The 12953-nt window shown below is 31.2% G+C and overlaps 1 protein-coding gene across 1 annotated transcript; it reads right to left on the bottom strand.

The window, feature by feature from the left end:
* Positions 1 to 5056: 5056 nt before the first annotated feature.
* Positions 5057 to 12561, bottom strand: LOC139494313 (carboxypeptidase inhibitor SmCI-like). The gene is made up of 6 exons (XM_071282481.1): positions 12478 to 12561; positions 11492 to 11684; positions 10140 to 10304; positions 9245 to 9372; positions 6079 to 6199; positions 5057 to 5232 (listed from the first exon to the last, which is right to left on the bottom strand). The coding sequence occupies exons 1-6, from the start codon at positions 12517 to 12519 to the stop codon at positions 5057 to 5059; spliced, it is 825 nt and encodes a 274-aa protein (XP_071138582.1). The 5' UTR covers positions 12520 to 12561.
* Between the last annotated feature and the right edge of the window lie 392 nt (positions 12562 to 12953).

Genomic DNA, 12953 nt, shown 5'->3' with positions numbered 1-12953 from the left:
ATTATCCCAACATAATATAAAATGTATAATATGTACTATTTCATAAAAAAAGTTATAAATTGTACAGAGACGGCACGAGTAAGCGGATTAGCAACATGTGTAGTTTAAATATCACCTAATGCAGATATGAAAAAAATATATTAATATATTTCCGTCTAGGATTAAGAGGGTTTTTATGTTCTAATTAATTTGAGTACGGAATGTTAAAATTTGCAGACTAAAATATTTCGTTTTATTTTCTTTATATAATGTAGTTACTCTAAACTCATTTTGTTATATTAATAACAAAAAGGAGGTGTGGCATGATTGCCAATATGAAAACTATCCACAACAAAGACAATAACTATTAAAAAAAATATGTATATGATGCATTATTATCAATCAATACACAGTAAACTTCCTATGTTAAGACGTCATTAACAGGTATCGACATAGTTTAGTATCATGAAAGTACATATGTGTTATATTTAGCATGGATTAAATTGACTAAATACAAAATCAATATATGATGTATTTATATAAAAAGAATAACACTATTCAAAGATTTGATTACTGTGTTGAATCGGTTACCTTTTAGAAAAAAATTGAAAAGTTAACCCAGATCGTATCTCAATTTTCTACAACATCGTCGTAAAATTTAGGATGTGCTACTTTTATCAAATAAGCTTGCAGATCAAATCTTGTTTAATATTCATCATGATCTGTCTCTCAATTCAAGTCATTATCATTAGATATGGATTTTCAGTAGCCACTAGAGTATGGTACTTTAAAATTGAATATGATTGACAAAATTTTAAATTCATCGATAAATTATACGTGTTGGAAAGATATAAATAAATCACTTTTAATAACAAAACGTAAACGGAGAAAATAGATAACCGCTTAATTTTTGTAAAATACATAATTATGCAAATGTAAATTATTCTAAAAGTGGAAAAAAGACAATGCACAAGCACATATTGTGAAGAGTTCATTTAATGTGATATGTATGCGTTCTCGATTAAACCCACGTTGGTATTCGATTTTTCTCATGTTAACCGTAGGACCAAATTCGTAAATGATAGAACGCACTTGTCTTTTCAAAATATTGGCTTTCCGTTTATATGATATGCTGATGTTTCTGAGGCACCTGAGATCTTTCCTGAAGATATTCCAGTTGCTTTTTTTTATATAGTTTCTGAGTTGTGCAGTTGTATACGCCTTATCTTTGTCGGTCGTTCTTATTGGTATGCCTAGCCTTGTCAGTGGGTTATCTTCATAACCAAGCATATTATTTGGTATCTATGACATCTATTTATATAGACTTAATTTCTCATTTGGTTAATATTATACATCTATAATGACTGGGTGTGTGGGCAAAAGAAAGTTTCATGTCCCTTCGCATGTCAACTGTTGCTAGATGCGAAGGAACAACAAACTTGCTATCATCCGCACAACCAGTCATTTGTTTATGTTATTTATAAGTGTTTCTCGTTTTATATATAGATTAGACTGTTGGTTTTCCGTTTGAATTGTTTAACGCTAGTAATTTTAGAGTCCTTTATAGCTTGTTGTTAGGTGTGAGCCGAGGCTCTGTGTTGAAGGCCGGACATTGAACTATAATGGTTTTCTTTTATAAATTGTTATTTGGATGTAGAGTTGTCTCATTGGCACTCATACCACATCTTACTATATCTACATAATCATTAAGTGTTCATTATACCAATCTAAAAGAAAAGACAAATACCACATGATTTACTTATTTTCACATTTGTTTTTTTAAAGTTCATGTTGCATTTGTAAATATTTCGTCAATGGCCATCAAGACTATGAAAACTTGTGAAAACCTTTCTGTGCATACAATACATTCTAGCTAAAGTACACAAAACGCAACATACAGGTCTAGAAGACGACGACAGACCATACTATAAAATAAGTACTATATTTCAGATCTTTACAAAATGCATTGCAAATATTTTTCAATCTCTTTTATAATTGCGTCTTGTAAGTTAAATTACATTCAACACAAACATATTATACCGTTTACGATACAAGAGTTTGACGTTGCGAAGCACACAACATCCAAGTAGAATAGTTTATTACGTCATTATTGACTATTGTGCAATGAAAAATAATCGTGAAAAAGTACGGGAAATATTATTATAAAACTATTAACCGGGGTAAAGGTCTTTGAAAGTATTGCCTGGCAAATAGTCTTTGGAATGAAATAGCACAACTTTAGTTACAAAAAACATACTGAGGTATAATAAATACATGTGTTAATTGTGACATTTTACATTTCAATTAATGATTGGTTCACGCAACATAATAAGCGGTTGAAAGCAATACTAAAAGAAACCGACATAAATATTGCAAACCCTTTACAATTTTTCCTCACAAACATATTAAAGCAATATTGATACATGATTCAAGAAACAAAAGGAGTAGGTTCAGTAAGACCCCTTTTTGGCCCCAAAATATAGCAGTTTTAGAAAATTGTGAAAATGTAATCTTTAAGCTATATTTTGGAAAGTAAAATGCTTCTGCTACACAAATATGAGCTGTTTTTGCCACATACAATGCACAAATATCGCGTTCTAGCATCATTAAGTCATGCTACATGACTGAAATCTTCCAAATTTTAGCATTTTGGTTAATTTTTAGACGGTTTCCGTCTAAAATGAAAGTGGCCGCATTCGTGTTCATTCATAATATTGAAATGTAAGTTGTATTTGATGATTATACAAAACATATATAAAGGTTGAGGATGAACACGGATGCGGCCACTTTCATTTTTGACAAAAACCATCTGAAAAGTGACGCTTTTTGGCATATTTGATAGATTTTTCATATTTAAGCTTGAATCAGAGCGTTTTTAATGACTAAATCAGTTAAAATCTTTCACATAAACTAATCGAATCAATTGAAATAGACACTTAAGTGTTTAAAAAGTGTCCAAAAACTTTCGTTAGATGGACCTGAAATTTGAGGCCAAAATCGGCCCTTACCGGACCTACTCCTTTAACAAAACAAGGTATTTAACAGTCACGTAACGGCAGTCTGTTTCAATTAATCTAACACGATTGGAAATCGTCATAAAAATATTTTGTTTTCACTAAGCGACGTTTAAAAAATGATTATAACTTTATCATTCTAAACACGCTGAAATAAAGTATGCATATATATATTGTTAACTTTGCGGATCTATACTGATAAATATTGTCTGCTTGGGTATTTTGTAGCTAATGATTTTGTTTATTTGAAGATTGATCTGAAACTTAACAAATTCTACAACTAGCATGGGAGTTGATGAAGAAATGAAAAACTTTACAGTTTTGACAAAAATATCATAGCAATCGAAGCCGTACAATTAGTATGCAATGATTCAATTCCTGTATAAATGTACTTGGACATGCTTAATCTACACATTTTTAAGTCAACGTTGATTGTCATTCAACATATAAATCAGGACAGGGACAATATACGACATCAATATTAAAACGAAACATACATTTAACTCTATAACATCATGGTATAAACATATAATTTGTCATCGAAAAATAAATTATATCATGTTTTGTTAAAAGCAAAATGACCACCGTTGTGCATGTTTTCTTTCTTCGTTTGATCAGTGGTTAAGTGTGGTAATTTGGTAGAGGGGTTTGTGAATATTAGTTTGACAAAATATACGTTCGATCAGAGTACTAGCAACTATATGTCTTTACACTGTATTTATATGAACATGTACGATCTATAAATACAGAGACTTCTACACTGCTCATGATATTGGTGCTAGGCAATTCATAATGTAATTTAATGTAGTTTTTTTATTTCCTAAACATCTTATATTTTTTTGGTAAACATTACTGTTTTGCTATTTCTAAACATATACTTTATGAGTTGTTTTAACTACTGTTCTGAAATGCATTTGATGGAAGTTCATATTTGAATTTCTGGTATATAATTGTTGGCATTTGGCAAATATAATACAAAAAAACAATTGCTTTGTCTCCAATAAACTTTAAAAGAACGTTTAATGATACGTTTGGATTGATTAACATTAGTCATTCATCTATGTCATGTAAATTTAAGATTCGCGAATTGGATTAGAAAGGTCTACATGCAAAATCAAGTTTCCGTGAAAATAAGTTTGATTGCTGTATAAACTTTTTTTTTTCTTGTTTTTTTGACATACTTAATTTGCAAACTTACACTAGTATATCATAATTTTTCGTCACCCCTAATTTTTTTTATAAACACACATTTTATACAGATTAGACCTTTGGTTTTCCCGTTTGAATGGTTTTATACTAGTAACTTTTGGGGCCCTTTATAACTTGCCTTTCGTAGGAAGCCAACGCTCCGTGTTGAAGGGTGTACCTTGACCTATAATGGTTTACTTTTACAAATTGTTATTTGGATGGATAGTTGTCTCATTGACACTCATACCATATTTTCCTATATCTATGAACATGGATGATAGTGTTGTAAAAAAAAGGGAAATATAAGGGGAAATTGAAAACATTACAGCTAATTTCCTAATGCATGTAGAACAAAACTTTGGTTGGCTTGCTTGCTTTGTTTGTATAACTGTTTATTCAAGCTTTGTAAATAAGATTGACATCTTTAAACAATGTTTATGGACATAGTTTTACCTGTATATATCATATTTGAATTTAATTGGGTGTATTCTAATGATTGTACAATATACAAACAAAGCAAGCAAGCTAACCAAAGTTTTGTTCTACATGCATTAGGAAATTAGCTGTAATCCTTTTTCAGACAGGGCAATCGCTCGTTTAAGTTAAGAATCTAAAGCAATATGTGCCTCGTCATTTGTATGTGGATGATAGTTATAGCTGTCTCTATTGACGGATACAATGGCAAACCCATCCTGAGCGAATGCAAAGTACATGCAATTGTAACTACTGACTGCAGATTTAATAAAACAAACCGTCTATTTTAGGTTATTATATTTAAGTATTAGTAGAGAAAATAATAAAACAAATAAGCCAAACATAATCATTTTAAGATAAATTAAAACATATCTCAAGTTCTAGAATAAAGATTTTTTATTCTAAACATTTATCATAATAACTTTATGTTCATATTTAGGATCAACACAAAAATTTTGACATGAAAATCTGCAACATTTCCGTATCCCACTACATTGACTATCTGATTTGCATTCGGAGTTTCTTAAAACACAATTTCTTGGTTTTGAATCTTCGGGGCAATCACCCCTCTTCGGATCTGAAAATATAAAATAGATATATTGTTTCCAATAATGACAAGGACACAGAAAGTTTTTAAATAGCAGCGAAAAATCATATGCAACCAACGATTAGCTATAGTGGAGGGTTAGAAAATGGGGATTGCCATTGAAATCTGTAGATTTTTTATTTTCAGTACAAACATGTATAACATATGATAATATGTCCTTTTCGTTTACAATTGTTAATGATGAAAAAATGAAACTAAATCTATTAAAAAAGATGAACAAAATAAACTTTTAGCGAAATAAGACATGTAAGAGGCAATTCAACATAAGATTTCGGCAATCATATGATTTTTCATTATATGAGGCAATTAAATATTATGAAAAAGTGTACATGCCTTATCAGATTGTTCGTCCACAATTTCAATATGCCATCATAGGTAGAAGACAAGTGTGCGAAAGATCTCCCAGATAATGCACAATGATGCACTTACCATTATGTATGTTCAAGGAAAAACTCATCACTAATAACAGGATATTAGGTTGGACGCAAAACGTTCATTTCGTATAAATGACACTCGCCAAAGTTTTTAATGTCAACATGATTTTAATACAGAGCCATGTATAATACTAGCAAAAAAATTAACAAATAAAAAAATCAGAATTTTTTTGCCTATCTCTAGACTCATCCAACATTAAAGTCAGAAACAAACTGCTTCTTGCATGTTTAAAATATTTAAAAGTTTTATATAAGTAATAAATTTTATCAAACAAAACTTTATCAAACAAAACTTAGCAATTCTTATCATTGCAGCTTAAACATTTTGACTACTAGGCTTGCTTCAAAAACTGATTAAGGATCCATCTTCTTTTTAACTTACATAAGATTGGATCCCAACAACAACCTTTGCAACAGAGTTGATCCCCCGGACAAAAGTTGTCAGTTTCTGGTTTGCATCTTGCATTACATGGAAGGTCTGAGGTGCTAGAAGGACATGAACCCTAAAAAATATCCATTGTTTTTAAAATAAAGAAAAAAAATACTTCCATAAAGTTAAGTGAAAATGAAACAAGCATGACCTGTTAATTTCATAAGCTTTAGATTAATATGTTTTTTTTTTGATTAAGCACCTCCTTTTTTTAAAAGAATTTTAATGTTATACAAATTAAATTACATTTCTAGATGAGACACGTGCATCATGGTATATAACGGTAACAGTAGTATACTGCTGTTCAAAACTCATCAATCCATTGACAAAAAACAAAATCGGGGTAACAAACTAAAACCGAGAAAAACGCATTAAATATAAGAGGAGAACAACGACACAACCCTAAAATGTAACACACACAGAAACGGACCAAGCATCAGACAAAATCCCACGAGAATAACAAATATAAAATCAAAACCAAATACATGAATTTGGGATAGACAAGTACCGTGACACGTCTTATCGCAATGTTAATTTACACTAAAAATTAAGAGAAAACAAACGACGCAACGTTAAATTGTAACACACACAGAAACGAACTATAATATAACAATGACCATATTCCTGACTTGGTACAGGACATTTTTAAAGAAAAAAATGGTGGGTTGAACCTGGTTTTGTGACATGCCAAACCTCGCACTTTAATGGCAATGTTAAATATGATAAATAGGAGAACGTATGAGACAAAGAAACACATGATTTATAGATAACAAAAAGCATCAGGTTTAAAATTCAATACGCCAAAAACGCGCCTCGTCCACACAAGATTCACCAGTGACGCCCAGATATATAAAAGATCGAAAGTGAAAAAAGTACAAAGTTGTACAGCACTGAAGATCAAAAGTTGAAAAAGGTTGTGTCAAATACGGCTATGTTTTTATGCTTGGGATAAGAACATCCTTATTATTTAGAACAATTAATGATATTGTAAACAGTACATTTTATCAAATGAATATAAATGATATACATAATGAAACTGAAGTATTAACTAATTGCAGAAAACAAAACCCGAATACATAATGCAAAAACCAACACAGAATAGACACACCCGACTCAGTCCAGGCCTCAACGCAATAAATCATAAAAATGATGTCACATACGATGGTGAAAAGGTACAAAATTTACGTCACATTTGAATTTATGAAATTTCTGAAACAGCACAAAAATGACGTCACATATGAAATAAAATTGAGAATGGAAATGGGGAATGTGCCAAAGAGACAACAACCCGACCATAGAAAAAAAACAGCAGAAGGTCACCAACAGGTCTTCAATGTATCGAGAAATTCCCGCACCCGGAGGCGTCCTTCAACTGGCCCCTAAACAAATATATATGAGTTCAGTGATAATGAACGCCATATTAATTTCCAAATTGTACACAAGGAACTAAATTAAAAATAATACAAGATTAGCAAAGGCCAGAGGCTCCTGACTTGGGACAGGCGCAAAAATGCGGCGGGGTTAAACATGTTTGTGAGATCTCAATTCTCCCCTATACCTCTAGCCAATATAGAAAAGTAAACGCACAACAATACGCACATTAAAATTCAGTTCAAGAGAAGTCCGAGTCTGATGTCAGAAGATGTAACCAAAGAAAATAAACAAAATGACAATAATACATAAATAACAACAGACTACTAGCAGTTAACTGACATGCCAGCTCCAGACTTCAATTAAACTGACTGAAAGATTATGATTTCATCATATGAACATCAGGCACAATCCTTCCCGTTAGGGGTTTAGTATCATACCATCATAACATATATGAGAAGAACATAACCCGTGTCATGCTAACAACTGTTTTTTTTAATAAATGTGTTTAGTTCCGATACAAAGACCCTATAAGTGAATCAATATTAACGCCAAAATATGCAATCTTTAATGACCTGACAACAGTATCGTAACTATATCCCTTCTTAATAAGTCTATTCAAAGGTTTTGTTAGTTTTTGAGGTGAATACTGACACCGTTGTGCTTTATAAAGAATATTTCCATAAAAAATTGGATGTGAAATACCTGAACGTATAAGAAGTCTGCATGTTGAGCTATATTTACGAATGATGTCCTTATACCGATGATAAAATTTAGTAAATGTTTTGACTAGTTTGTGATATCGAAAACCCTGGTGTAATAATTTTTCAGTAATACATACATTTCTCTCGTTAAAATCTAAAACATTGTTACATACACGAGCGAATCGTACAAGTTGAGATATATAAACACCGTAAGATGGTGACAAGGGAACGTCATCATCTAAAAATGGATAATTAACGATAGGAAATGAAAAATCATCTCTTTTATCATAAATTTTAGTATTCAGCTTTCCGTTAGTGACATAGCTATCAAGATCGAGGAAAAGGCAGTGGTCAGTGTTAGTATTAGCTTTATTTAAAGTAAGTTCAACAGGATAAATTTCTTTAATATACATACTGAAGTCGTCATTATTGAAAGCCAAAATATCATCCAAATATATAAAAGTATTATTAAATTTGTTTATCAGATGTTGTTTCGATGGGTCTTTGCTTATTTTTAAACTATATCTCAAAAGTAAGATAGAATTATGATTGATTTAAGATTATAATAGAACTAAATACTGATATTACATTTAAACACAATGCATATTGCAATACTTATTAATAGCAATTAACTTTAATATATATATATATGTAATTGTATACGAGTTATTATTCATAATGACAAATTATGGGACTACGTGTCTAATTGGAACGTCCGACGCGCATTTCGTCTACATAAGATGTTGCGATGTCCAATCAAATACGAAATGAAAGAAAACAGAGCGCGTCACTAACAAGTCAAATAAGATTTGTTTTAACATTTGAAATGAAATGACTTATATACTTTAATAATCATCAAAACTTGCAAAAGAGAAGTAACCGGGTCATGATTACAGCTTTTTCGGAATTATTAGTGTCGTAGATACATTCCAGAAATTTTGAATCTCAAAGGATACAAATGAATTTACAATAATTCTTATCCGTTTCCTATACTGCAATGTTTTCCAAATACAGTTTATGGTATCATTGTTTAATATAATCACCTTTTTGCATTGTCGATAAATGCACCTTGGGAAACATCTGACTCCGTTGACGACGTTATAAATAAGTCCTCGACACATACCTGCATCAGGCGCAGGACATCCTGGGTGTGGTTTACATGGATATACTTCTAAAATTATTCAGAATAACAATTTTGAAAAATTGTATGTCTCAATCTACTCGTACACATATCAGCGATCATACATCGGAATGTACCAATATCATACGTTTTTCACTTACAAGAAGAACTAGTCCAAACATATGTCACTTACAGTATTGTTGAACAAGTTTTTATGTTCGTTCTTTTCAGAAATTTTGAGAATATTGTTTTCCTAAATATTTGAGTTATGTATTTGCTTCTTCGAAACAATTTAAATATTACACCTTGTTATGACACAACTTTTGTTGTTATACCATGAATGATAAAATTAAATTTTCAGATTTAAATGATGATCTGTTTGTAGGATATACTTGTTCTTTCGGAGCATAAAAGATAACCTCCAGTCTTTTTATATAAAGATGTTAAGGGGGTCTATAATTCAGTTTGACAGCTTCGGACAATCTCATTGTTTTACCTATTTTTACCCGAATCAGATCACTCCTTAAGATAAAGAAACATAATCCAATTTATTTTCACACGTAATTTCATCCCTTACTAAACATTTTATGCATAAAATATAAAGAACAAAACTTGAAAAAACGAAGTAACAATATGAGGGTTGATACATCAAACGAATACTATTCATAACGTATGGAACTTTTCGGTCATTACGACCATATTTGAACATTTCTATTTTTTGGTATACTCATGTACTTTTTGGTTTGTTTGTCATTGACATATACTCTCAATTATTTTTAGATTCGTTTTAAAAATAAGTATGTTCATAATGTACTCACTAACGCCATTACAGAGTCGCTCACATCGTCTTTTGGTTCTAAAATTATTCCCATTGCCCTGTATTTCACCAAACATGAACCTTTCACACTTCATTAAGTCGGTATTGTAAAACCAGCCGGTTCTAGAAAATGGACCATCCCCAATTAACTTTGGCAAGGTGCACACTAAGAAATATACATTTCAATAATGTTGACAAAATGTATTCAGTTCTATATCTAGACTATCGGAACAGCTTATAAAAGTTGATCCGCAACACAACACTCTTCGAGGGAAAAAAAACGGAAATCCTATATCAGATGTCAAAATCAAAACCTTAACCACAAGTCAAACACATCAAACGAATGGAAAACAACTTGTCATATTTCTTACTTTTTACAGGCATTTTGTTAAGCAGATTGTGGATTAATCCTGGTTTTATAGCTAGCCAAACCTCTCACTTGTATGACAAAATAAACATTTATCATCGACATATGTTAGTGTCAAAAGCAAATGCACATCATCTTACCCATGCGCTTACAATTATTACAATTTCTATCATCAATAGGTGCGACTAGGGAAACATTTAGCCGAGGCTTTGTATTGAACGTCGTACGTTGACCTTTAATTGTTTAATTTTCACACATGTATGCTATAAAAATATTATCATGTTTTATGGTTCAATCTTCTTAAACACAAATACACATGATGATTATACATATAATGGAGTCCATGCATTGTTACGTTTTTATAATACATTTTGTTGTAATTCGAGTATACGGTTCGATATATTATAAATCAAATCTGAGAATTGGAGTATACTTTTGAAAATAAATTTAACAGTAAATACACCTCTAAGTCTTCGTCCAGTTAATTATTTAACTTTGGTACCATTTTACGTAGGAACGCACATGTTCAAATATTATAATGAGTATTTTGTACTATTTTAAAAAAGGAATCGAAAATCATGTCATTCGATTTCGTTAATGTGAAAGAAAAAAAACACATAAATTTTGTAATAAGCACTTTTAAACTCCAATATAAACTTTCGGTTCATAATCATGTTTACATATCTTCAAATAAGTTATCTGTAATTGTGTTTAATTTTAACTGCTTAAATGTACAGTTGGGTGTTGACAAATAAAATTTCGAATGGAAATGGGGAATGTGTCAAAGAGACACCAACCCTACCATAGAGCAGACAACAGTCGAACGCCATCAATGGGTCTTTAATGCCGTGAAAAACTGCCGCAAACGGGGGCGTCCTTCAGCTGGCCCCTAAACAAATATAGATACTAGTTCAGTGATAATGCACGTCATACTAAACTCCGAAATATACACAAGAAACTAAAAAATAAAAAAATGGCTTAAATACCTCGTTTTTTGCATGAAGTAACACAATCTTGTCTCGTTTCGAAATTATTATAGTTGCCCTCACAACCACCATAGAAGAACCTTTTACATCGCCCAGTCTGTACATCGTAGTGAAATCTTTTTATCGATGCTTTACATGGACCGACAACTTTTGGAAGGTCGCAAACATTATCACTCGATCTTACACCAACTACCTTCAATGATATTAATAATTATGTCAATGATACACATACAAATGTTCTAGTGCTAAGCCACACTGTGCTCTGATTGTTAATTTGATTTAATTTGATTTTTGTTTGTTTGTCCATACATGTACCACATAGTCAGCTATACAAGGCCCCGAAATGACAAATATAAAACAATTGAAACGAGAAAACTATCGGCCTAATTTATGTACAAAAACATATATTTTTGAATGTATCTCCTAATTGTAACAATATTGCATGCATATTTTATAAATGAAGTGGTCGATTAACCGATAAAAGTTTTTTTGATTAACACCGGGCACACTTCATTATGTATGGACACAGATAAGTTACTTTCTATATGGTGAGCACAGCCGTGGAACTCTTGAAGTTTCAATGAAAGCATGTGTTATACAATAAACTTAAGATGAAGAACTGATTTCAAAGCATTTGCGGTTGTTGTATTTATGATGCATTAATTGTAGTAGCAAGTGTACCGTATGCTTTGTTGTGATGCCAACTCAATACACTATTGATACATAATAAAGAGGTAGCAAATAAACGCCGTATAATAGCTTTTCGCCATGTTTTTTTTCTAGATTAACAGTAAGTAGATCGACACATTTATATCCGAATATAAGAACCATTTATAAGTGATGCAAATTCGATATTTCACAAAATTAGTAACATATTATTATAGCGTGTAAAAAGTCATACAATCATACCATATCTTCTTTTTTATATAAACGATTATATATCAAAGTCAGTATAACGTTGTGAATGGTGATAATCAAAAACTTACTGAGGCGAGAAATATAAAAATCAGCTGTAGACTTGACTGCATCTTGAATAATAAAACAGCTATCCAGAAAAAAACCAGAATACAATATGCACTATTAAATACTAAAAGCTGCAAATTATACAGATAAGGTTTGAATAAGCGGATTAGCAACATCTGTATTTTTTAATATCATCTAATGCAGATAACAAAAATATATAACTTAGTGAACTTCCTTTTGATGTCATTTTGTATTCAATGTATAGGTCACACTAAAGTAAATAGCACTCAACGTTCCAGGACAACGTCTAGAATAAAAAGTGGTTTATAAATACTTTGTTTTCATGATTTATTTAGTAAGGAATGCTAATCGATTTTACAATGCGTATGAATTGCAAACAAATTTCATCGACTGTTGTGTGGTTTAAATGTAATTGGATGTTCTACTATACAAATACAGCTCTGCATATATCGCTATGCTGTGTCTGTATACTATACAG

This window comes from Mytilus edulis, chromosome 11 (genome assembly GCF_963676685.1).
Source record: "Mytilus edulis chromosome 11, xbMytEdul2.2, whole genome shotgun sequence".
NCBI lineage: Eukaryota > Metazoa > Mollusca > Bivalvia > Mytilida > Mytilidae > Mytilus > Mytilus edulis.
Note: the sequence above shows the minus strand (reverse complement) of the source record. Positions and strands in the feature narration are given on the sequence as shown.

Bases quoted from the DNA above. Each gene is read 5' to 3' on its own strand.
- LOC139494313 (XM_071282481.1), bottom strand. From the start codon at position 12,519: ATGCAGTCAAGTCTACAGCTGATTTTTATATTTCTCGCCTCA. The intron at 11,685-12,477 runs GTAAGTTTTTGA...ATATCATTGAAG, and splicing joins TTTTTATATTTCTCGCCTCA to GTAGTTGGTGTAAGATCGAG. The intron at 6,200-9,244 runs GTGATTATATTA...GATATTTTTTAG, and splicing joins TTTATCGACAATGCAAAAAG to GGTTCATGTCCTTCTAGCAC.